This window comes from Agelaius tricolor, unplaced genomic scaffold (genome assembly GCF_023055355.1).
Source record: "Agelaius tricolor isolate 1412-34295 unplaced genomic scaffold, bAgeTri1.0.p SCAF_1, whole genome shotgun sequence".
Taxonomy (NCBI): Eukaryota; Metazoa; Chordata; class Aves; order Passeriformes; family Icteridae; genus Agelaius; species Agelaius tricolor.
In genome coordinates, this window is record NW_027269261.1 from 88757179 (window position 1) to 88784253 (window position 27075).

Here is a 27075-nt window from a genome sequence, read left to right on the forward strand (position 1 = left end):
GACCCACAACAATCTAGTTCAGCTGCCTGTCCTCCTGTTATGCATATTGCAATTCAGTCTAGCAGGTAGTTTCAGAGGAGCTGACAGCCAAGGAAGACTAAGCGATCAGTTTTACAGGGAGCTCACAGTGTGTTGCAGGAATTACATGCTTACACTCAAACCATGTGGCCAGTGAATGTGCAGTGTCCCTCCAAGGTGGCTTATTTAAAAAAAAACTAACTCCAACTAAAAAAAACCCAACCAAACAAAAAACAAACTAAAGTGCTTTCATTAAAAACTGAATAAAAGAACAAGTCAGTCAGCCAGTGCATCCTCAAGGATAACTTTATTCTGGGCAGGACATTTGACACAGAAGGAATGAAACAAGCATTTAGAATGCTGCTGAACAAAAACACTGAATAAACAAGAACCATTATTTCTCCACATCTCTGACAATTCCACCCCCTCCTTCCATATTAAGTTCTAAAATGTTCCTTCAGTACACGTTTTCCTCCTCACATTATGGAACATCCTGCTCATATCAACAGCCATATCAGATACAGGAACACCAAGAGAGTGGATTTTCTGGCTTTTTTTTCTTCTTGCTAACATTATGGCACTTACACAATGCTTTTTGGAAAATATGGATTACAGGGGTAAATGAATCCACTGTCAGACTCCTTTATTATTACATGTTATGCCTGAGAAAATGTAAACAGTACAATTCTAAAAACATTTTCCACAAAGATGCTAAATATTAAAGCACAAAGTAGTAGGTTACATATCATAAATTCTCAGATATGCTGCTTGTCCAGATTTCAGTATATAAAGACCTCTATCTTTTCCATATCTGTATTGCACAGGGACAGCACGGTAAAATACATAAACTCAGCTCTATCCTGCTCAAAAAGAACTTTTCCAGCTTCAGTAAGAATGTGCTTGAGTAAAGGATACAGCCATTACATCTAGCTAATTTTCTGTCTCACTAAGTTAAAACTAGCTGTGATTCTCAATGTCAAGATTATTAGCTTTTTTCCCAAAAATAAAAGGCTTTAACTTAGGAAAGGAGGAGATACATAAAAAAAAGAAAATTATAAGTACAACTTACTTTTCTAATCTTTTGACTGGACCAACTAAAGCCTGAATGCTATAGTCAAGAGAATCACTGATGGCCTGATAAAGGTTCAGAGATTACAGGCCAGGTTCAGATTCATCCTGTGCTACTTAAATCTCACAGAGTTGTCCCCCTCCTCAGTAGAGACTCAGGTATCTCCAGAATGTTAGTATGCTCTCAAATGAGACGGGTTTCTTTTGACATGATTCTCACTCACCAGGGGTGAGTCACCTCACAACAAAGGAGCTCATACTTAGGTATGATGAATCCAAGCCTCAGCTGCCTGCTCTCATGACTTGTCTCCTTCCACTTGTAGGAACTAAGTGTACAGACCAGACTACTTACATGGCCTACTTAAGTCTAAGGATACTGCGATAGGTTCAGGGTGTCCATTCTTGAGACAAATTACCTGGTGATAAAATAAATTAAATGAAACATAGACATAAATACAGGTATTTATTTCCAAGAGAAACAACTGTCTTTCCAGTTCTACCACAAATATACATATTTCCCTTTCCACTTACCCACAGACACCCATCAGTGTGCACTTTACAAATCAAGTGGCTGCTTTACTTTACTGCTAAGCATTGGCATCACTGCTGTGGAAGCAGTTAGGTATGGTTTGGAGTTAGTACTTGCTATGCCCAGATAACAGGGCAGCAGGACACACAAGAGGTCTTTGGCATGTGTAAGTCTTTCATGCACACTTTTGCTCTTTCTTTGTCTTGTACTGTCTCACTGTGGGCTGAGCCTATAAAAGCAAATAGTGGGCAGTGCTCCCTGTGGTTCCCCCTGTAGCACTGAACCAGCAGCCTACCCTAGGGTACAGTTTCCTCAAAATCCCACACATTCACCATGGGAAGCACTGAAAAGGCCAGAATATGTTCTCAATCTCGATCACAGCAGCTGCCCCTTGTGTGTGCTGACAGATCCCATGCAGAGGATCTCATTGACACAGAAACTATTCAATTCCTGTGAAATGGCTGGAAGCTGAGAAATGCACCTGCTCTGATCCCTTTAGGCTGGATTTAAGTCTCATAAATAAACTATTTTCCTGAGCTGATCAGACAATGAGCTCAGTAAGATCAGTATTTCTGCACACTTCTTCAGGGAGATGCATTTTCTCAGCACACTTCAGCTTTGGCAGCACTGCTCCAGAATGCAGCTATGGAAGGTCTTCTCCCACAGCACTGAACAGTTTTATCTTTCTTCTGTAGAAGGAGGTGCAGAACAGACAAATGCTGGCTCTAAAAGAATCTTCTGCTGACGGCTGGACTCTGGCACTCCTTTCCAGAGTAGAACTAAAGCAGATTATGGGGCTACTTCCTTTTCTCTATACCTTGATATAAATCATACTCTCATAAACTGAGTTAAACTGCTCTTCAAAGAACAGTTTTACCAATTTAAAATTTATCAATTTCAGTGAAATCAAGCACAGTTTTACAACATTTTTTTAACAGGACCACATAAGATCCCATTTTTTCCTGTAGAGCCTCTGGGCCAAATTTATGGAAGCTGACATATTCTTCACATTGTAAAAGATGTATTGAGTGAAGAAGAACTGAGTATAAACATAAGTAAGGTTAGACCAACTCATTTCCTCTGGGTTGTTTTGGTTTTTTGAAGTTTTTTTTCCTTAAGTGATTTAGAACAATTGTGAAAATTAAGTCAGCTGCATAGATCTTGTTTCCTTAAACTACGTTGCTGGCATATCATTAATATTTTGTTACTCTGAAACCAGTTTTATTAGTGCTATTAATTTATTGTTAATATGTTCTTAATATATCTCCAGCTTTTACATTTGCAACAAAAGAAAAAGATGAAACAGAATCTCTTTTTTCTCCTTAGAAATCATTAGACCATTTACATGAATTTAACAGAGGTAGGTCCACATTCTATTTCATTGTGAACAATGCCAAAGAACAACTTTTAAGCAGGAAAAAGGAAAGCTGTGTCAGAAAACAGATCCACAGAAGAGTATTTACCCTTCACCAAACAAGAGTAAGATTTGGTAAATCTGAATAGCAGTCCAACAAAAAACCTTTCAAAGGTAAAAATAAATTTAAAAAAAGGTGCCTCCCACTATCTTTTAGCAGTCTCTCAGTGACTGTGAAGGAGAGTTTACACTGTTAAGTCGCTCACTCACTCCCTCTGATGTCAGTACGAAGCAATGAGCATAGGACAACAGAAGTGTGGCACTGAGACATGGCATCACTTGAAATTACACAGCCTCAATTAGCACATAAAACTTCAGAAAATGTCTAATGAATGCCCCTTCCTCAGTACTTCTTCACTGCAATATTGCACCACGTTTTTTTTTAATCCACTTCTATAAAAAAAGTTGAGTCTAATAAAAAATTTAAATTTTTTAAAAGTTCATTATAAAAATTTACTGTATAAAAATGCCAAATACCCTAAGCCTTATATACAAAATGCATCACTTTTATGAAAATAACTGGACCCATGTATACAACAAAACATTTTTATACAAAAAGGTACAAGATTGCATTCAGATTAATGCAAAGTAGTAAAAAAACCCTCCAAAAATGTCTCATTCATGTAAGATCTGCTCCTTTTAAACACACAGGTATATAAAGCAGTACGGCACGTCCCACGCTGGACACCATTTCGGGGGATGCCCGCAGTGCTCGGTCACCGGGGAGCGCCGTACTTGGCAGACCAGTCAATGCGGCCGTGGATCGGCTCCGCTGCCGGCGGCAGGGGCATCAACCGCGGTGAGCTCTTGGAGGGCGAGCTGAACGACGGCCATCCAAGAAGGGGTCTGACCGATGTCAGAGCTGCAAAATCTAAAGGACAAAAAATTCTGTGATAAAAAGGTTTTGTGAGAGCTGTCCATACTGAACAACAACTGGGTGCAGGTTCAGATCCTTACTTCTTCAGGAAGTGAGTCTCCTTTTTTAACCAAGTTTGCTGATGTGAAACAATAGTGGATCCAATCCCTAAAACCTTAGCAGACAAAGAATATTTACATCGCTGATTTGGCAAGTGTGAATTCTACGCCAGCTCTCACACCAACCTATAGGTACCATTGAAATAAGCTGTAGATAAACCCACATATTTAATAAACCAAAGTAAACACAAACCAAATCCTTCTCCATATGAAGTTCTGCAAGGTTACAAACAATACTTCTAGTCAGTCATATACTGACAAATAAAATAAAGCAAAGAGAAGTAGTTCAGTGCTGCATACATACAGCATCACCGGAGTACTGACCAAAGGACCAAGAGAACTATAGTACTGGACTTACCAGAAGATGGGTCCACAACTGGTGCTAACTGAACCCTCTGCCCAGCAGAACCTACTTCCTTCTTCAGAAATGAAGGGACATAAGCATTTGTTAGACCACTTGATCCTATGGGCCCTGAAAGAAATGGCAAGGAACACCTGAACACAATGAATCTCCCATACTGTCAACAGGAGACAAAGGTGTGCCCTGAGGGATCATTTTCAAGACCAAGCCTGATCATGGAGTGATCAAAACAAGAACTTAACTGAAGGCACTTGAATCCTATAGCTCCTATATAAACACCTGCATTCAGTAGAGTGTCAGCATCAGAATGCATTAGAGATGAATGGAAAATATGTACAAATTGTACCTGTCAGAGAGAATGGCAGTTCTCTCTGACATCTCAGCTTTTTCAAGGTTTCTCAAAGCTTTCAAAACTTAGCAGTTCAATTGGAATTATCTTGCTTGACTTTCAGCAACTATGTGCTAAGAATATATTGACTCATGGTTTCTATGTAGTGAGTCTGGGGCTTTGGTGCTACACAAAGCTCTTAGTGAAGCCTGTGAGAGCACAACTTAAAAATGTGGTAAAGATTCACATTTCAGATTTTGAAAGCCAGCTACAAAACTGGTCCCTAAGATGAGCAGAAATAAATTTGACTGATCTGTAGGATAAGACACAGAAATGGAACAAAACAATCTAGAGTTGTTATAGCACAGAGGGGCACTAAACAAGATATCATGCACAGAACAGGGCCATCACACATGTGCCTACGCTGTCCTAGAGCAGTGGCAAAGCCTATTGTGGGAAATGATGGTAATAAATAAAGAATAATCTAATGACATCCTATGCTGCTACAAAAGAAACAAAAACTTGTAAAAGAGCCAGGAAGGAGATGTCCTATGTATATAAAGGTTGTCATGTAGTTTAGCTATTTACAGTGTCCTCCCATCTTAAATCTTTCTGATTAAATTACATCCAAAACTTTAAGTTGTTGCTTTGGGGTTTTTTTAACCTGAGTTTCTAGAGGCCCAAAATGCTTCTTTGGGTCAAATTCAACACAAACTTTGGCAATAAAACACTTTCAAAACAACATATGCAAAAGAAGTATGGCACTGCAGAACTGTATCACATGAAAACCTGAAGCCATGGTTTAGAGAGGAAATAGATACAATCTAAACATAGATACAATCTAAAACCACCAACGTGTTATTAACATGGTATATCTGATAAAAACTAATGTAAAAATCTACAAATTAATTACTTCAACTCAAACAGTGATTAAATATCTGAAATACCAACTGCCAAAAAAACCCTGAAGAAGAAAGATTAAAGAGTTTTGCTTTTTGTCTGAATTTTTAAACTATACTACATTATTTTAAACAATATCAATTGAAAAACACAATGATAGATTTTCTTAGATTTTCTTTGCTTTATTCATGTAACAAGAGTGGTGTGTACGGCTAGTTCAATTGATACCAGCTTCCTCCTGTAATGACAGCCATTTATGCACTAGGTGGACTAAAATAGTTTGAAAATGAGAAAACATGACTTAAAGAAACTGAAGAGAGAAACTAAAAGCAGGAGCAAGTATTTCAGGTTGAACAGAACTAAGCTGTCCAGCCTTCTATGCATGGGGTATGTCAGACTTGTGAGTTTCATTAGAAGAAATTACTATGTTTCAGTTTAAGGCAGTCTCCCACAGAAGAGCACTCATAATTGATTTTAACGCAAAGAACAGACAGGGTAAGCAGGTGTCTTCAGAACTGATGTTTTGGAAATGGATGACTCCAAAATACACCGGTGGGGAATTGCACAGACATCACTTATCATCATTCCTCAGAGTCTTAAGCACACCTTCTTACCTGAATTCATCCTGTTGGTAGCACTTCCTCCCAAACCAGAGGTTTTCCCAGACAAATCAGAACTGGGCCAGTGATTAGATGGAACAGACTCTTTGTTTGAAGTGGAGACTATGTTATTCCTGGTGCTTATTCCTATATTGCAAAAATGCAAAGATTACTTCACTAAAATCCCTGTTGCCACACAGACCTGCATTCATTCCACCTAATGCACAATCTTAGAGCAGATGTCTGGTTCAACTTAGCCAAAACCTCTCCCCTCTCAGTAACTCTGAATCACTTTCCATCCTCTCATTATACAGGAATGCTGGAACTAGCCACAGGCCCTAATCCTGCAGAAATCACAATGTAAGTAGCTCCACTAGCATCAATGGTTGCTTATATCACAGGACAGGGTCCTTACATCAAGACCACAAATACTCTCATGTCACAGAAAGTGAACCTTGCTATGTACATGAAATCTGTGCTTCCAATAAAAGCCTAACAGCAACAAGATAACTTGAGAGGCAATAATGGCAATTCCATTTCTCATAGTACTGTACTCTTTGTCTCTACTGAAACCTCAGATTATGCAAACAGTTTGCACTACAGTTCAGATGACACCTATTATTTGTTTTTAATATAGCTCCCATATTTATGCAGGGTACCTAACATTCAAGAATGCACTCACAATTCAGGATATGGCTAAAAGCAGTATTGGGATCAAAATTTTACAATTTCCTCTAGTAAAAACAAGTTTTAGCTACCAAAACTCTAAGTGAGACAATTTGAAGTCAATTATTATTTCAGGAAAAAAGACTGAGTTTGCTGTCACAATACCTTCTAATTTACTTAATTAATTTTGAAGAAGTAGTACTACAAATGAATAGAAAGCTAACACTACCTTTATGAATAGAAATTATGAGAAGGAATATACTTATATTCATCTCATTTTAAATACTGGCAGACATGCTGTCTGCCTCCTGTACTTCATCCTGCCTCAGCACTGGTGTCAGTACAGCAGAGGTTATCATGAAGACAGGCATGTAATTCTATTCCCACTACTAGTTTGCCTGTTATTCATGGCACTATACGCTCATGAGGTAAACACATGACAATTTCTTTTCCAGTCTAGAAGACCAGTCTTATAATTTTTAGGGAGACAGGGAATAGTTTGGCACACATAGAGACATTTTCTAATGCACTTCCAAGTATAAAAGTATCCATCAGGAGGAAGAAGTACCAACAGTCCTGTCCCCTAGTTTGTACTGCTAGACTACTAGAATGCGGTTTGTGTTGTGGCCATTTACACTACAAGCTCTTTCTGTCCTCGTGTTCTTTGAGCACTGGTCCGCCTCCACGGGTTCAAAGGATAAGAGCTAATGTACAATGACTATTCCATACTCCTGTTGGAATTGCAGGAAGAAAAGGAAAAGTATTTTACTAACCAGGTCGATACCTAGAATGGTTTAAGTAGTGCTGCTTTGCTGCAGAAACTCGCGATGTAGGAGTGTCCTGCCGCAAAAAGGTCGCATGGGAAGTTCGTGCACTGCTGCCAGAGCCTACAGCATCCAAAGGCTTCAGGTCCAAAATGCTTTCAAATCTGTAATTGAAAAATTGGTATGTATAGTCCAATTTTTATAGCACATGTATATTCACAGCTGACTTTTTCAACTAGACCCCATCTCCAGGAATCATTTCCTTGTAATGTGTTTGCTACACCATAAACACACAGGCAACAGGGAATATTATCAACCCGAAGTCATGCAAGTGCCCCTGAAAATCAGATTTGTGCTTCTAGTTCCCTTATATACTGCTTTTAAAGTTTTGTAAGTCACTCAGTAAGTTTCTCTCTTCTGTATACGATCCATGGAAACTGCAGCTTAGACTTGTCCAAAACCAGTTTATATGCGTGGAATATGTCAAAATAGTCCACATGTAAAATAGAAAGTATATATTAAAAAATTAACTTGAAAGACTTAAGCTAGTTATAATTTTCAGTGGGAAAAAAAAAGAACATGAAATTGTATAAATATACACTTCTAGATACAAAGAAAGCATGAAGAGCAACATTACTAAGAAAGAGGAAAAGGGCAAAGAAATAGACCAAATAGCACATACACATAAAAACCCCCTTACCTACAAAGAGTTTCATCATTCTGCCTCTTCTTGTTTTTCAAGTCCATTCTCATGATGGAAGAGCTGAAATCAAGGTCTTCCAAATCATCCCAGTCTTCAGAACTCTTAACTGTCCTGGGAAGATGTCCCCATCTTCGCCTAGGTTTTGGTTTAAGTTCACCATTTATATTCTCAGACTCAGCAGATGTTTTCTGTTACAAAGATTGAAAAGAAACAAATCCACATGCTTACACCACAATCTAGGTGACAAGAGTAAAAAGGACTTTTTTTTCCTCTATCTCAAAGAGTAATAGTGGTAGTAGAGCTGTAACAACAATCTTCAACTTCCATCTAACATCCTAAGAACACAATCTGTAGCCTGCTGACATTATTACAGATCTTCTGCATTTTGTCCTGTAATAAAGCATCCTGAACTTACAGAAGAAGAAGTTTCTTGGGTCTCAATTCCAATCCTATTCATGTTCCAGTATGCACCTCCCAAACCATCACCTTATGCTCAATTTTTACTTCTAGACCCATGTTGGGAATATAAAACTGCACGAACACTTATGTTTGCACAAGCCTGTGTCTAGACATTTAATTTTTTTTTTTCTCTTGCAGGACAGCACAGGCACAAATTTGTGTCTCTTCAGTCATTCAGATTCAGCAGTACATTTTGACTTTGTGTGACACTGGTGAGTACAGACCCTGCTTATGACTGACCCTGTAGCAGTAGCATTCACACTGTCTGCTCTCATCACCTATTTTATGAATCCAGTCTCCTCATAGGTAGACAGAAAGGGTACATTCTCATGCTGCAAGAAGAATCTGTTGGTTTCCATGTCCAGTTTGGAAGACCAAAGGGACTATTATTCCCAGTCAATAAATTGGATGCCTTAAATGGATGAAGGCAATAGTCTCCATCATTTCAATACTATTTAGCTTCATACTTTTCTCTCTGGCAATATTCTCCATCATTTCAATACTATTTAGTTTCATACTTTTCTCTCTGGCATCAATCCCATTAATATTTTGAACACTTTACATCCTTTTTATTCATATGAAATCAGTGTCATCCTGTAAGTGGTGCAGGTGTAAAGGGTACTACAAAATGGCTCTAAAACGAGAAATTTACTTGCTTGTTTAACAGCAACTGAATTTAGATTTCAATAGAGGAACTTCCAGTTTCTAGCAGAAAGTTGGAACATTGGAACCATTTTTTAGTTCCACTCACTGTCCTTTTTGTCTTGTGAAGTACAAGAACCTTGAAAGAGAACAAGAAAAAGAAACACAAGGAAAAAAGCCAGGCACAGTATCAGAAAGCTTATGCTATGCTAGATGGACATTTACCTGCTGAGGAACCTTATTGTGTATTGCAGGCAGAAGAACCTGGTTAGACTTGTCCTCCTGTGCATAGTTACTGTGCTCAGCCCCAGAGTTGTCTGTCTTACACGCATACACCACGTGCTGAGAAGACTGGCTTTGTTGAAAAGGCCTTGATGAAATTCGGGCATGAGGTTTCAGAGGGGGCTGTGCTGGAGGGACAGGCTTAATATGCAGAGACAATTTATTTTGCAGTTCCTTTTGTTTTCCCAGTTCCTGAATGCCCAGGGCATGCCCAACCTGGAAGTACGAGTATCGAAGTGCCTAAAAAGTAATAAAGATGTTAGGCTTAGAAAACCGAAGTTTTTCATTTACCCCAGTCCTATGTGCCAGCACAAATTTAATTTCCTTTTTTTATGGGGTAGGAAACAGCAGAAGACCCATTTCTAAACACTAGATTCCAGTGAGCACAATCCACTTCAAAAAACTTGCAATAATAGAGAAATTTCAAGAGATACTGAGTTATCAAATCCTCTGTGGACTACTACAGAGGGAAAGGTTCTGCAGAATTAAGATAGTTAACCAGGTATATGGCAGCTAAAGGTATGTTTCATTTCATGCTGTCTCTTCATGTGTACGTGTGAAACACATCCCCCTCATCATTACAAGATTCAGCCAGCAAAACTCAATGACCCCAGAGATATCTCCTCCATTCTCCCCTTCTGAGACTGAATTAAGTGAAAGAAACACAACCCTTATGGAAATTAGTCTCTACCTTTTCTGACAAGTTAGTAAAGTTAGTGAGTAAAAGTATTTTTATCTGCCTTACAAGTAATTAGGAAGTTGTCAGTAAGGCAATTAATCTATCTTGCTGTTTCAGGCACACTCATCTTCCATTCCCAAAGACTTCTTACTGCAAAAAGCTTCTAAAAGCTCAGATTCCTCACTCTATTTGTACTTTACCATAAAACATTTGTTAATGCTTTTAAATACTGTTACAGTCAGCGTTTTTTTGTTCTTTGTTACCTTTGAGAATTCATAATCTATTTAACTTTTTAACTGTTTTCATTAAATTTCAAGATTTTAATTGCACTTTATATTGAAGGTCTAATTAAATCACAAAGGTTCAGCTATAGGCCTTGAAGTCAAGTGTCAAGAATCCCATCTGTTTTCCAAAAGATGCCCTGCTCATTGTATTAGTTGAGTACTACCCAAAACCAGCAGCTACCACTACCTGTATATGCAATACTGATGACCTGGGCAAGGCTTATGTACAGGATGTTGGAACATATCTGCAATGCACTTGAGCTGAGGCTGCCCAGCAAAAGCAAGCCTTATCCAGGCAACACTGGGCTGGAGGAACAGAGAGCAAGGTGGACTAACAGATGGCTGAAAGGTCAGGCCCAAAGGGTGGCAGTCAGTGAAACAAAGTCTCGGTTGGAGGCCAGGAAGTATCTGTGTCCCCCGAGGTCATTACTGGGCAAATACTGTTCCAACCCCTTCATTAATGATGCTGCTGGTGGTGCAGAGTGCACCCTCAGCAAGCCTGCTCATGACAGGCGTAGAAGGAGGGACTGACACACTGGTTGGCTTTGCTGCCCCCCTGCAGGACTTTGGCAGGCTGATGAAACAGGCTGACAGGATCCTCACCAATTTAACAAGGATAAATACCAAGTCCTGGGAAGGAATAACTACATGCACCAGTCCATGCTGGGGTCAACCACCTGGAAAGCAGCTCTGCAGGGAGGGACCTGGTAGACACCAAGTTGGACATGGAACAGCTACCAAATACGCCCTTGCTGCAAATAAGACTAAGTCCTGGGCTGCCTGAGCAGGAGTGTTGCCAGCAGGTCAAGAGCAGTGATCCATCCCCTCTGTTCAGCACAGGTGAGGCCATGCCTGAACTGCTGCGTCCGGTTTTGGCCTCCCCAGAAAAAGAGAGAGATGGACATAGCAGAGAGAGTCCAGCAAAAGGCCACAAAGGTGATCAAGGGACTGGAGGATCTCACATATGAGAAAAACCAGAGAGCTGGGACTTTTCAGCCTGGAGAAGAGAAGGTCCTTGAGGATCTTATCAAAGTATGCAAAAAAACAGAAGGGAAAGTGCAAAGGAGATTGAGTCTCTTTTCAGGTGTGACCAGTGACAATGACAATGGGTACAAATTGAAACACAGGAAACTCCTTCTGAACATCAAGAAACACTTTTTTACTCTGAGAGTAACTGAGTACTGGCACAGGCTGCCTAGGGCAAGATGATGGAACCAGATTCCAGTCATTCTGTGGCACACCACTATGAAAGAACAGCACCTCAGCCTTCAGCCATATATCCTACCTTCACTCTGCTGCTATTCACAGTGACTAGATTACACTTAAGTGTATTTATACATTTGATTATTAAGCACATACCCCAAGCAGCTGATGTTTCATGCAAAAGATTAATTACTCTCTCTTAATTACCATTGTCTTTCAAATTGTCCTTGGATTTTCCTCCCTTCTAAGAACTGCACCCCTGAGCAACTGCTAAATGACTGTTCCTTGCAGTAAAAGAAAAAAATCACAAGCAGACAAAAAGAAAATAAAATCAAACCTGACTAGCTGTTGGCCGCTTTTTGGGGTCCCACTGCAGCATGTCTCTCATGAGCTGCACTGCTTCACTGCTAGCATTAGGTATGAGAGTTTTTAGGTTGTTAGGTACACACTGAGGCCAGCGAAAATTCATGGAAGCTGAAAGTTGGTAGCCTTCAGGCCAGTCGTTCTGCAAGAATGAGATTTTCAAACACAAAAGAAGTTCAGCTGTGAAGTATCAGTGCCTAAACACACTAGCACATATTCTACCTGAAACAGACCGTTACTATGGTCTTATACTGAAAATTTCACTGTGAATCTTCACCCTAAACCTCTGGTGAGAGGTGAGTCTTGCTGTACATCTGACAGAGTCAAGGGCACAAACGGAATCAGGAAACAGGAATCTTGCCATGATCCCAATTTTTAACCTCTTAAACCATAGGTTTTTATGCAATGTACAAGAAAAAATTAAATTCCCACCTAATGAAATCACAGTCTAAGGACTTTGTTTGCTATGCAGGGGCCTATTTTTCCTCTCCTATGTGTCAGGTACAGCATAATTACTGCACAGAAAATAAGTTTTAATTTAGTTTATTTTATCTGAGATCAATACCATAAATTAACAATAAGGAAGAAAATTTATTCTTTTTATGCTTACTGCTACCATGCCATTGTGTACTGTAGAACAGCTGCAGGATTAGTGCAGTCTGGAATATCACTTCAGTTACCTTTTTTGGTGTCCCTAAGACTTGGCAAATTTTGAATATAGTATCAATTTCACTGGCGCCTGGGAAGAGAGGCCTCAGTGTGTAAACTTCTGCCATTATGCACCCAACAGCCCAAATATCAATTGGAGAGCTATAGCAGGTGGATCTCAGAAGTACTTCAGGAGCCCTGTACCTGTAGAGGAAAGAAAGAAAAGGAAATCCCAATAATCAACACAATTGAAACATACATGAAATTGCTCACCTCTTCATTCTTTGCTATTAAGAGCAAACATTATTTAAACACCTCCTCTCCTGTACACAGACTGTTTTTCTTTTTTTGATTAAAACTATATAATCTTCTGTAAACTCTCTCACACCTTCCTGACACAGCAATCCTAGCATGTTCCCACCTGCCTTACTACACTCCCAATCTCCTCCTGTGTTGTTGCTATCTGTAAACTATCTTGCACTAACTGAAGCTTTTCAAATTACACCAAGCTTAAATAAAAGTTTCATAATGAGGAGGCATCAAAAGTAGTACAACAACCAGCACGAATTCAGTACTGTACTACTTTCAAGTGTTGACTGCAAGTTCTTACAATGTAAGTGAGCACTAGCACTTACCATCTTGTGGATACATAATCGGTGTAAGGAGGTCGAGATCGGATTTCTCGAGCTAAGCCAAAATCTGCAATTTTCACAAGTTCTGGTCCCATGCAAAGCAGGTTTTCAGGTTTCAAGTCCCTGTGAAAGAACCCTGAAATTCAAATGAAATATTGATGTGGATTGCGATGTCACTCACAGCTGTATCCTTTATTTTCCTGTATCCTTTATTTTCCAACTGGATAGTTTTGCTTTAGTTCTTAGCATCAAAGCTGAAATAGCACCACACAGATATCAAAGTACTTACTATGTGATCAGCAGAGCTGATCAGTACAGTGTTGTTCTATTAGGTTGTGAAAAAAGAGTATACACAAGATGGCTATCTTGTAACAATTCAGAGCATTTATTCAGACAGCTCTCTTTCAAGTGACACTCCTCTAACATAAAAAAATTTCCACCATTTTAATGCTAGTTTCATTCTAACTGGCAACTGACCAATGAAGTTATCAATCAATTACATAAAATGCTATTTTAAACAATGAGGGCTTTTTTTGCGCTTCAAACTTCTTTTTAAATCTGAGAACAAAATTGGCAAGCACTGAGCTACTCAACACCATGTAAGAGGATCTCAGTGCATTTTTTTAGTGTTCCCTGCATTCAGCAAAAACCGACCATGAATGAATGCTTGGCAAGATCTCTTTTAATACAAATGAGAGAAGAGGGCTTGTGTATCATTGACTACTGTCTCTGAAATTTGCTTCCACCATTAGTCTGGAAATCTTGTCCTTCTGCCTCTTTCTTGCAAGCACCCTGAACCACTGTTCTGAGATACAGCTCCCTCTGCAGTACCTAACTGAAGCTCTCCCAGCTCCTTTCCAGAGACTCCAATATGCTTACTTTTTCCATGACTTTAAATATGCTCCCACAGAGAATGGACTAAACATTGACACAGGATGTGTCTACATTGTCCAGTATAACTAGATTAGCTTTTGTTCATTAGATTAATGTATAACATCACTGAAGACATAGTGCTGTAGGTATCTACTAACCAGGAGATTGCATCCTTCCTAGGGATGCTGAGTTGACATTCTGGTGCCAGCCTGAATTACCGCTTCTTTGTGAAAGGTACCAGGCAAAGCAATCAAAGCTGTTCATAACATTTAGGACAATCACTTCTATATTTTGTTGCACAGACATGCACCAAGAGAATGCTTGTGAGGCAATTTATTTCATGACAAACTTGTAGAAAGAGCAATCCACTGTGTACTCAAATATAAAAAGATGCTTAAGAGTTTGGATGGACAAAGAATGTAAGAAGTTTACCTGACAAGCATTTCTATGCTACACAGGAACAGAATGGAGAAACAGAGAGAGTGAAAAAATGTTCATGTGATTTTTTCCAAAACTGTTGTGGAGACAATCTTGGAACTCATTCTTACTCTGTGAGCCACAATATCATCACAACCATCCCGTTGAGCTTGCCAAATATTTCCAGGTGTTCTTAACTATAGATTTGCAACATCTTGGCAGAAATACAAGTCTAGTGTGGTAGCAGGTCAGTGAAGAAGGCAGTTTTGACACAGAACTGTTCAGTCTCAACAGCTATAGTAAGTTAAATAGCAATAAAAGCTGTTCTGAAATGCTGTGATCCATTTGACAATTCACTGAAAAAATCTGGCTTAGATTTTCGCATATAAAGCATAATATTTTTCTATGTTTACATATTATGTATGTCACCGAAACAGACTGGAATTTATAGTTAGGTTTCAGATGAGTATCCAAGCTCCCTTAGAAGAGTGAATAAAGTCATTAGCTGGAAAGTATTTTGCAAAACACAGTTAAATGTGCTCTTCAAGTGAACTGTAACACTGGTCCTTATAAGCATTTCACTTCGAGGACTCCGGCCACTGGTGTCAGTTCTCTCTGATAACCCAGAGAGCTGCCCAGCACCAGAACCCTCACTTTATCTAGTGGACAGAATTGCAGGGGTCAGCAACAAAACAGTGAGGAAGCTTTTGTTAAAATAAGATGTTTGTTTTGAGATTTCTTTATTAGTTAAGTGGGTCTTGTTACTAGTGGCTGGTACATCAGCTTTAGCTTTCACCATTGTTATAAATATTAGTCGAAAGCCCACGCAATGAAAGCTGCTTGTCACTCAGACTTTCTTACTTTAAGTATATCTTATAGAAAATGTGTGTTTTATTCAGGTATCTGTTAGTACCTGGAGAAAAGAGTAATTTCTTCTTTATTCTCAGTTTCAGGGGACCTTTAAATCTATCAAGAAATGTGTTCATTAACATCCAACGAGCTTGAGTGGCCAGACTGAGAAAGTGTAAATCTACAGAAAAGGAACTGAGAAAACCTCCAGAATGAAGTATTAGGCAACCATAAAATACAGGTGTTTTCAATCATCTGACTCTCTCATACAGAGCCATTCTTTTGATCATTCCTGCTACTAAAGTTAGTAATGTAATTGCTTGTGTATTAATCAAAAAACTTACACAAACACTATCTGTCTCTAATTCAGAAGGTTTATAACAAAAATGTAACCTACCATGCTTATGAATAAATGCAAGCCCTTGCAGGATCTGATACATAATATTCCTAACTGTAGATTCAGGGAACAGTTTGTTTCTGTGGAATAAAAGGGAAGAAATAAATATTCATGACTAAATTCATACATTAGCTTATGCTATCTAATGAACCAAAGATAAAAGGTAGCAGTGACAAATAAAACTGCTAGTCAGCTTTTCATATTTGCCTACTTTCTTTTCTTGTTACCGAAGAAATTCTTATTTCTTATTCTACAGTCCCTTGGCACAAAACTGACAATTAACTAAGAATTAAGGGAGTAATTCACATTCTTAAAGGTCTGATTTACACAATGTTTAAAAAGTCCATGGCCTAGCTAAACTGTAGAGTATGATGAAAAACATACTCTTAGAAACATCTGGGCTTTTTGTTTTCATAAGAAGGTATGATATCAAGCATTTCTGTGACATTCCCAAAGATAACTAGTTTCTGTTATAGACTTGAACCATTTCTTCAAAGTTCATTATTTCATATAATATATATCCATATATGTGCCCAATTAAATTACAGTTTTCTATACCTGTGCATGCATAGTGTTTTTATGCTTAAAAAGGTATTTCATGTGGCATTCACATAGATGTATTATAATAATGACCTTACTTTGCTGAATCAAGGAAGATTCTTGTCATCTGCCAGGCTGATACTATGGTCCATAGAGAGAAACAATTCAAAGCAGGAAATTCTGCCCTCAGTTATCCTCTGGTGGATGTTATCATAGCCCAAAGGCTAAAATTAAGACTTTCTTAATGCTCCAGCAAATACCAAAAAGCTACATTTTATTCAGAATGCTGACAAATGAAATAAGCAGTCTTTGGTCATGTCAGTTCAAACAGCAAGGAAAAATAATTTCTGGAAGCAATCCGAAGTTTGACATCTCTTGATTACTGTTCCAACTACTTTTTATTTATTCATTTATTTGAGGAAGCCATAAAAGAAGAGATGGTGATACCAATCTCTTATAAAAGCACCATGGGAGTACTTACACAAAAATCACAAGTTCTAGGTCCAAGGCCTCCACAGAGTGAGGACTATTAAAACCCACAGTTTCTACCTCTCAAAAGAACACCCTACCACACTAACGTGGGACAAGACACTGGAAACTCACTAGACGGGCTGGGATATGCTCAAAGGGACAGTCACAGCTCCTGCTGCAGCCTGCAGCTTTAAGCTATAGTGATCCAAGCCTGAACAAATAATCCAAAGTCCTTTGAACAGTATCAGGGGTGTTAAAAGCACATTACACAAGTAATTAATTTATATAGGAATGGGTGATGCTGTTACATACCTCTCTTTCATTAACTGATAAAGATTTTCCTTCATGTATTCAAACACAAAATACAGATGATCGTTTTCCCTGATAACTTCTTTTAGCTTTACCACATTGGCATGGTTTAATTTCTTCAAAGACTAGAAACAGAAAATACAAACCAGATTTTAAGAGGGTCTTAATATAGTGAAGGAGAAAAAAACCCCAACTTTTTTCATTGTTGCAGAAGGATTAACATCAATAACTCTTTGGTGTCTTAAATAATCAGACAGATCTGAGAACAAAGAACAGATCTCCAAGTATTACCACATGCATATGCAGTCTACACAGCAATTTAATGTGCTGGTCATTCAAAAGCCAGGTATCTGCTGTCACTGTCAGCACCAAAACAACTGCATTTTCTCTGTAAGAAACTTCCTAATGGCAGAATTCACACTCTTCTTGCACCTGCACTGGCAACAGTCAGGTTAGAGTCAAGACTAAGAACAACCCTGGAAAGTCTTCCTTGGTATTGTGGATTAACTTTTGCAGGCAGCTGAGCTTGTTCAGCCCCCCAAGTGGGATGGGGAAAATAATCAGAAGGACAGAAAGTGAGACAACTCATAGGCTGAGATACAGAGTTCAATGGGTGAAGCAAAAGTCAAGCATACAAGCAAAGCAAACTAAGGAATTCATTCACTGCTTCCCATGGGCAGGCTGGTGTTTAGCCATCTCCAGTACAGCAGGGCTCTATCACATATAATGGTTACTTGGGAATCAACTGCCATCACTCTGAAGGTCTCCTGCTTCCTCCTCCTTTCCCCACCTTTTATTGCTCAGCACAATGTCACAAGGCAGGTCCCTTGGGTCAGCTGTCTTGGCTGTGTCCCCTCCCAGCCTTTAGCCCACCTTCAGCCTACTCACTGACAGGGAAGCATGAAAAACAGAGAGGGCCTGAGGTTGTGAAAGCACTGCTCAATAATTAAAACGCACCTGTGTTGTCAAGACTGTTTTGGTCAGAAATCCAAAAAACAGACCCATAGAAGCTGCTACAAAGAAAACTAACTCTACCCTAGCTCAAACTAGCAAACTTGGCTCTTCTTTTTTTAGATTTTCAGTGTACTCAATGTCCATTTTTACAAGGTACTGTAAGAAAAATTACCTAGGTTTTCTGCATGTTTTCAGTGCTGACTATAAATTAAGGAGACCCCTAGACCCTACCCTCAAAGTTTTGTTGGCATCAGAATTTCATGCTGTATGCCTGTCCCCAAGCCAACTATAGAGAAACAACTGCATGTACAAAAGTTAATGCTGCACAAAGGGCATGTGTTCTCAAGCTCTGAAAAACAAGCACCAATCAACTCCAGGTGTTGTGACAGGAAAGCTCTTACTCACACACTCCTCACTACAGCTCTCTACAACTGCATAATTTTTGTAAGACTACAGAATTTCACTAAGCATTTTTATAAGACACTCCCTTCTAATGCAGAGTCAGGAAACAGAACAGTAATGTCATATGCTACAGCTCACTTTGGGAGTAGTGTTTTGACACAAGAGTTGTAAAGAATTTGATGTGACAGTGATCACCTAATTTGAAGTCAATCACTGAACAAAACAAGTACCTTAACCTCTCGAAGGTTCATGCACTCCTCCCAGGAATAAAACTTTCTCTTCATTCTACAAAAGTAGAGGGGGAAAAAATAACTAATAATGCATTGAAAACATCAGCTGTTCTTAGAACCAAAAGCCTCACTGCATCTTAACAATACGGTTCTTCCATGAAAATATAAGATGCTAGCTCCTTCGTCAAAAGACTTTACATCTCTAGACAAGGTACAGTCAAGTTGATTTACTAGAATACACACTCAAATACAATTACAGTCAAATAATAGTTCCTATTACACAGGATTGCATTTTTCTATATATGTATCCTGCTGAAAATAATTCAGAGCCTTCAACAAGCCCAGGAATGCTATTTTTCTTTCTGCTATAACAATGTGGTAGAATAGAGTCTAACTGTAAAAAGAACAAGGGTAGTTTTGACAGTTTTGACACAAATCAAATAAGATCCAATCACTTCACTGGATCTCCAATTTATCATATCCTCCTTGCCCCTCTTCTCTATTTTTGATTTCTCTGTGATTTTAGTATTTTGCTGTATTTCCACATTTTCCTTTGTCCACTACTCCCCATGTTTCTACTTCCCTTGCAAGGTGCATCTATCATGCCAACTGCTTTTCAAATTCTGCTTTCCCCTTCAAGCTTATAAGCAACTCTGCTCCAACAGAAACAAACTGTGGGGCAGTTTTCTCCCAAGCCAGATTGTAACTCTGAACACAGTATTTGTGTGTAATGTATGGTCCTGTGTGTTCAAACACATTTTGATTACCACTCAGTTCTTTGAGACGTAACTCTATGCGTCAAGACCAAAAGGATGAAGGCTCACATATACATGCACACAGAAGATCACAGATTAAAACTCACAAAAATACTCAACTGTGTAGAGTCTGGATTTCAGAGGGAATTGGGCACTCTCTGAGGATCTGAGCCTTTGCCTTTAAGGATGATTAAGTATTACTTATTATTGTAGCAATTTCCAGTTTGAAAATGGCTCTCACAATTAAGAGTAGTTTAAGAACTACAAGCCCCTCATGTCATTAAGGGGTCTGGATATTTTTTTAGCAGTGTTTTTGCAGTTACTGTCTTGTGCACTCAGTTACTGGGCCACTTCTATTTTTAACAAAGGACCGGCATTAACACCTAAGTAAGAGAATACTTCTGGCTTGTTCTGATTTTTCTGAGTTTTTCCCATATTGCAAACTGAAAATTAAAGCAAGACCTTCTAAGCAAGGTCTGATACAGGCAAAATACCCTCAGCAGAGGGGACTTAGAAAGTTGATAAAGCCAGCTATTGACTGCTCATACAAAACAGCATTGTACTGAAAGCTCTTTTGACAAATCTGTCCCTTGTCATGGTCAGTATTTCAGGAAGGTGCCTGCAATGCTTTACAGCTGTCTCTTACCATAGCTAGGACAAATAAGCCATTTACCAACTACAGTCACTACTGAAGCAGAAGAGAAAAATCAAGTGAATTTCTCAAGGGATTTCAAGAAAATCTTCAGTTGAAAAGACCAGTATGTCACAGCATAAAAGATTCAGATAATGGACAATGAGATCAGTTGTGTAAATTATCACTGCAGTATTAATATTCCATTGAAAATTAGACTACAAAATATATGTTCCATGTATGCAGCAGCAAAAGGGCTGTAGATTCCAAAGCAGCACTGCAGAATACTCTAAGTAATACGTAAAACTCGTTTGACTGCACATAGCAGCAGAGTGCTGTTACACAATAAGCCTATATATCTCACCCTCTTTAACTCCTGCTGAGGCTTTGGAGGATACAAGGCACTTTATCATGCTGCCCAAATACAACTCCATACTAAAAAGCTGCACAGAATGTGAAGTACTCAAAGCAGCATGACCAAGTTGATGCAGACCTAGAAAGGAAAAACCTGGACTATGCATTATTAAGTAATGTATGAGAACACTTACTTTTTAATGGCTATCAGCTCTCCAGATTCAATGCTTCTCCCTAGGAGAACAGAGCCGTAGGTCCCATCACCAAGCTGTCTGATAGTTTTGTACCTATTCATGATGAGGACACTTCAGCTGCAAGCGCATTTCAGTCCTTGGCGTTTCCTGTGTTTTTTCTCCTCCAAGTGTAACCAGTTCTTTCTGTGGCAGCATAAATACAGAGCACTCAGGACAGTGTGAACAGTTGCAGGAATCATGTTTTCAAGATTTAGCCTTTGGTCTGAAAGCACAGAACATAATCCATTTGATTTCTGTACCCTTCTGAGATTGCTTGTTTGCAGACTCCACTCTCCTCCAAGGGAACAGTCCCCGTGAGCCATACACATACACTTGTCCTGGTGTCTCACCAGAAAGAGCCAGCCTGTATCTGGATGTAACTGGGTATAATCCCCAAAGCCAGTCCCAAGTGAAAGCTAAAGGTACCTTACAGAAAGTTTGCAGGCAGCCCTGATGGGAGACACTATTGCTAAAGTCACAGGATAAAGTCTCATGGCCTGGAGAAAATCATCTGCTAGCAGAAAAAATGAAGCTCTACAATACAATAGGAGGGGATCTGTCCTAGCCAGATTTTTAGGCATGTAAGTCATCACCTTACAAGTCACACTGCCATCAGTTAAACCAATATCCTGAATTTCCATATGGTCCTATGTGAGAGAGCATAGCCATATGCATTCCTTTAAACAAAGTGTGCAGAGGAAGAATATTACATTCATGTCAGGTAAGACCAAACGTATTTTACTACAGTAACTCTAAGCATGAATCAGTCTCTAGAAGTAGTGGCTACATCAGATTATCTACCTAATCTTTTGTTGTGACACTGCATGAACAAAAAAACCGCCATAGAACAGTTTGGGTTGGAAGGCACCTTAAAAATCATCTAGTTCCAACCCCTGTGCTATGGGCTGAGTGAGACACCTTCCAGTACCCAGGCTGGCCTTGAATCCTTCCAGGGATGGGGCATCCACAGAATCTCTGCTAGATAATAAAGCAAAGAACTTCTTGTTTCTAGTTTAATGTAATTGTTGCTGGTATTTCCTCCACTATAGTTCAGAAAAAATGGAATCCATTCTATGTAAACTAATCATACATTTGAAATAAAATTCCCCTGCAATGAAGGTTTGGTCACTTGCATTCTCTTATTCTTCACCCCTTAAAAAGAAAACAATATTCATGACTTGTGACTTTTGCCTTCTGTAATGTGTATTTTAACTACATTTTCACTTTTTTTTCCCTGCAGTAGCCTTGTATCTCCCTTATTTCACAAAGTTGTGTTATGATTTTAGAGGTAATGGGATTATGTTACTGGAACTCTGAACTGACATCAATGCAGAGCCACAATGCTGTAGATGCAAGAAGTTGTGAACATCCTTTATTTTCCATCTTCTAAGCCTACTAGCCCCACTAATACTGATCCAGGAATGAAGACCAGGAAATCTGAAGTTAGAAGACCTTTTGACAATCTACCCATCGTGCAGCATGTCTCTAAATCTATCTCGGACACTGGTCAGTGTCCCAGACAGGCAGCAGGAACTGCCCTGTAGCAGTATCTGTTTCTTTCCACACGCTCACTACTACAGAGACCCAGGACTGAGCACCTTACATTAGAGACCTAATCCCACATTTTGTACTACTTGCCAGGGAACACAGAGCCTGTCCCTAACAACAGCAGTTTCAAGTACCAGGTCCTTTTTGGCTGGTTTTCAGATTGTGCACCTGAATAGCACAAAGCTATGTTCAGTGGTCTGCATCCAGGTTAAAAAGCTTTAACCTGCTTACTCCAAATGGTCAGTGACTGGATAGCAGCTCAAAAGCCTTCATTCAGATCCTTGGCAACAAGATTTCAAACAATGACACTGTCTCGAATGCTCTCCTAGTCTGAAAACCTAAAATGTATTAATATCCAAACAATTTTATACAGTAATTTCAAATCAACACAGTTGGGACTTGTGGACTCTTCCGCACATGCTGCCCTGATGATACAGTTCTGAAACTGTGATCCTAACAGCTGTGATGTCTTAAAATTCAGACTCCTATGCTGTCCCTATTTACCATTCACACATCCCTTTCAGGGAACTGTGACTGAAGAGTGGAGGAGCACCCTTGCCTCATATTTGAGAACCACAGCAAAACTAAAGATGTTTAACACTACTTGCAATGATCACCAATGGCTGGATAGATTGTTTGTTTGATGTCTCTTGAACAGATGGAAGTGGTGAACCTAACTATTTGTTCATTACTGAGGATACTAATTAAGTGCCTCTCCTTCCCACAGCCACCAATTTTCAAAAAAATTTGTATGAAATTATCTTTGCAATTGTCAAATGTGACCAAAACAGACTAATTGAAATATTTGTGAAGACCAAAAGTGAGAAAAAAAACCCAAAACAAAAACCAAACAAATCAACAAAAACCCCAAACATACAAAAACAAACCCCCCAAAACAACAAAACCCCCTAAATCCAAAACCAAACAAAAAACCAAAACACAAGAAAACCAACCCCCACCCTATTGAAACAATACCCCCCCCCCAAAAAAAAAAACCCAAACCCCCATCAACCAAAAAAACCCCAAAATAAACAAACAAACAAAAAACTCCAAGGAAACCAAAAACAACAACAAGTCAGAAAACACTTATTTCAATGAGGAATTAATGCTAAAAAACATGCCAGGATGCACAGAAATTAACCGAGCTCCTCTGGAAGCACAAATCCACCTGTGTGAAAACTCACTGACAAAACCTGAATGAAGTCTTCTCTGGTTAACTCAATCAGCACCATTTCTTGTTGATAAAATAGTGAGGTTGTTTTAAAATCTACTTTACTTGGCCTTCAGACTGTTTCGCCTGAGCCCCACTGAAATTACTGAAAAGAGCATGAGTCTCCCAACAAGCAGTCTGCAGAGCTACAACATGTATCATCTAATTTAAAAATACAATCTACACAAATTCACACCACCAGAGGATGTAAATATAAACTGCAAAAATATCTTAAAGCAAAAAGTGTGTTGATACTACAGAGTAAAATGTAAACCCCTTATTTCCACCGTGTTGTAACTCCGAGTTCAAACTCTACCTCACCTATACTTTTATCCCCGCAGAAATCGAACAGCAAAACGCCTTTAACAGCAAGCCTAATTCAATATATCGAGAATGCTTTTTAACTAAGTACAACTCAAACCTACTGTTGTCGCTTATGAACCCTTTAAATACGTATCCACTACAGTTTGAAGTGCTGAAGCACTGAGAACTGAAAGCGAAACTGGCTCGCGGTGCCACAGCCGAGAAACGCAGAAAGTAAACAAACAGCATGTGCCTTTTCAAACTCGTCCTGCGCCGTGGCAATTACTCGAAGGTATTACTAGCAGGCAGCAGTGAGAAAGGCGGGGTTCACAGCCGTGGGTGTCCATGGGTGCGGTCCCCGCGGCCGCCCCGTTTGTTACGGAGGGCTGCGGGGGTGCCCCATGAGCTGCACACGCAGGCAGGGACAGATGAGCGATGGCGGGTCCGCCGCTCAGGCCAGCTCCCGGCTCCTGCCCGGCCTCCGCACTGCGGCGGGCCCGACCCCGGTACACTCGCGTGCCCCCGCTCCCGTTCCTCGCCGTACGGGATCGCGGGTCCCCCGGCCAGCCGTGCCCGTGCCCGGCAGGACTCACCGCGGACGCGTCTCCCCGCTCGGGCCCGGCCTGCGGACAGGCCCGGAATGGCGGCGCCGCCGCCCCGCGGAGCAGCTGCGGCCCAGAGCGGCCCCGGCCGGCCTCGCTCGGCCCATGGCGTGGCCCCGGCCCCGGCCCCCGCCCCGGCCCGGCCCCCGCGCCCCCGGCCCGGCCTGGCCCGGCGGGGCTCCCCGCGGGGGGACAGCGCCCCACGACTGCGGCCGGGGAGCCGCCGGGCCCCTCGCAGAGGGGGCGCTGAGCTGGGTGTTAAGGAGAAAGAAAACAAACAAACCATCTGTGGAGCATCTCTCTTATGAGAGACTGCGGGAGCTGAGCCTGTTCAGCCTGGAGAAGACTGGGAGGGGATTTCGTTAATGCGTAGATGTATCTCAGAGGTGGGTGCAAAGAAAGATGGTGCCAGACTCTTTTCAGTGGTGCTCAGTGACAAGACGAGGACCAATAGCCATAAACTGAAACACATGAGGTTCCATTAACTGTGAGGAAGAACATTGAGGGTGGCAGAGCACTGGGCCAGGCTGCACAGGGAAGTCATAGAGTCCCTCTCCGGAGACATTGAAAACTCACCCTGGATGTGTTCCTGTGTAACCAGCTCTAGGTAACCCTGTCTTGGCAGGGGGGTTGGTCTAGATGACTTCCAGAAGACCTCACCAACCCTAAGAGTTCTGTGATCCTTGTGAAAACAAAACCCAGCCGAACAAACACGAACCCCACACTGATGGGCCTCTCACATCTCAGAGAGGAGTTTAAACAACAAAACTAGAATGTGGAAATACAAAACTGTGAACAAATGGGAAGAATATCGAAATTTTAAGTGGGGGCCTGTGCCTTCCTCACCCAAGCAGCAGCAGCTCACTCTGGCTCTGACAGGATCAGCCTAAGACATAACAGGAAGAGCAGTAAAAGGAAAACAAGGAACAAAAAATTGTTCTAAAACAATTGATTATCAGGACTGTAATCGTGATTCAGGAAGTGTCAGCTTCTTTTTACACGTCATCCCTTAGGTTTTAAAAGTAAAGCATAGAGTTAATTCTCAGGGTTTGGAAAGACAGGATGAGCTAGTGCTGTAATTCAGGAATACAGTGTAGGACAAGACATTCATTGGCTAAAACAGGTGTGGGGAAAAACAAAGCTCTGGGTGTCTCCCCCACCCCATCTAGTCAGAGGCTAATCTTTATATTTACATGGATATATCATAAAGACTCAAATTCCCTCCAACAGACAGGCATGATTCTCAGTGAAGCCAGGAGGAGCAGTGTACACTTACATGAGATTTCTGCTTTAAGCTACCCATACTACAGCCCATGTGCACAATCACGTATTAGCACTCAGCCGTGCGACAGCCACAGGATGCCGTTTTTCTGTTGTTACAGGCAAGGCTTTTCCATTCCCAACAGAATAATAGAATTATTTGGATTTGAAGTGACCTTAAATATCATGTAGTTTCAACCCCCGTGCCATGGGCAGGGACACCTTCACCTACACCAGGTTGCTCAGACCCCCACCCAAACTGGCCTTGAACACTGCCGGGGATGGGGGACCCGCAGCTTCTCAGGGCCACCTGCGCCAGCGCCTCACCGCCCTCACAGTGAAGGATTTTTTACTAAAATGCAACGTTTAGTATCTAAGCAGAGGCACACCCAGGTAGGAGAAAATCAGCTTTGACTCCAAACGAGAAGCAGCACTACTGATAACCAGTTGTAGCCGTGAGCACCCCATCTCAAATCCTCAGGTGGCCATGCCGTGTCATCTCTACTGCTCACACAGTCCACAGCAGCACCCAGTGCCCCGCTCCGCACCACCCCCGGCTGCCCGGCCAGGGATCAGCGCTACACTCACCTAGATCGGAAACCCACTGCCGATGCCGGCTCCCAGAGCCCTTGCAGCCCCATTCCCCGGGCCCGCTGCCCAAGCCTGAGCGCTCACCTGCTCTTCAGAGAAGACACACGCCTCCTCATCGTCTTCCTGAAAACGCTCAGGGCAGTAGACTGGCACAAAGGTCCACAGATCCATACACGTGGTTTTCTTCTGGAACAAAAAGACTGTGATACGCTTTTATAAAAATAGGTTTCGTCCACTTTTAGAAAACCTGACAATGCGTGTGCTGACAGCAGGTGATAACTGTGCTCACTGAAGTGGACGGGCAAATTACCACGGCCACGAGATTCAATGGCCTCGGCACCGCTGTTATCTCCACAGCGCGGCACCGAGCGCTCTCCCGTTACCTGGTAGGCAATTTGCCTGCGCCAAGGTCCCGGCCTGACCGCAGTCACAGCGGAAATCGCGGCTCCCCAACATCGCCGCTTCACCTCGGCTCCCACTCCTGGGATCGCGCCTGCCGGGATTCCCACTCACTACAGTTCCCGGCAGCCTTTGCTCTGCCGCCCTTCCCCTGGTGTGCGCCGCGGACTACGCTCCCCAGCAGGCCTTGCGCCGCGCCTCCGCTGGCGGCAGAGGCGGCACGGGCCGCG

At 41.0% G+C, this 27075-nt stretch overlaps 1 protein-coding gene across 16 annotated transcripts; it reads right to left on the reverse strand.

The window, feature by feature from the left end:
• Nucleotides 1–306: 306 nt before the first annotated feature.
• On the reverse strand, nt 307–27030 carry CILK1 (ciliogenesis associated kinase 1). Of its 16 annotated transcripts, none has more exons than XM_071442432.1 (16): nt 26830–27028; nt 26531–26632; nt 24879–25056; nt 20894–21076; nt 18960–19014; nt 17377–17498; nt 16054–16133; nt 13521–13653; nt 12918–13089; nt 12212–12379; nt 9652–9948; nt 8323–8513; nt 7632–7786; nt 6208–6339; nt 4363–4476; nt 307–3900 (listed from the first exon to the last, which is right to left on the reverse strand). In XM_071442432.1, exons 4-16 carry the CDS (start codon nt 20992–20994, stop codon nt 3746–3748), a joined length of 1875 nt encoding a protein of 624 aa, XP_071298533.1. In that variant the 5' UTR covers nt 20995–21076; nt 24879–25056; nt 26531–26632; nt 26830–27028; the 3' UTR covers nt 307–3745. The 16 variants fall into 16 exon arrangements, with proteins under 16 accessions (XP_071298533.1, XP_071298506.1, XP_071298625.1 ...); XM_071442405.1 differs by having other exon boundaries at nt 20894–21155; XM_071442534.1 differs by having other exon boundaries at nt 3886–3917; nt 20894–21155; nt 26830–27029.
• Nucleotides 27031–27075: the final 45 nt, after the last annotated feature.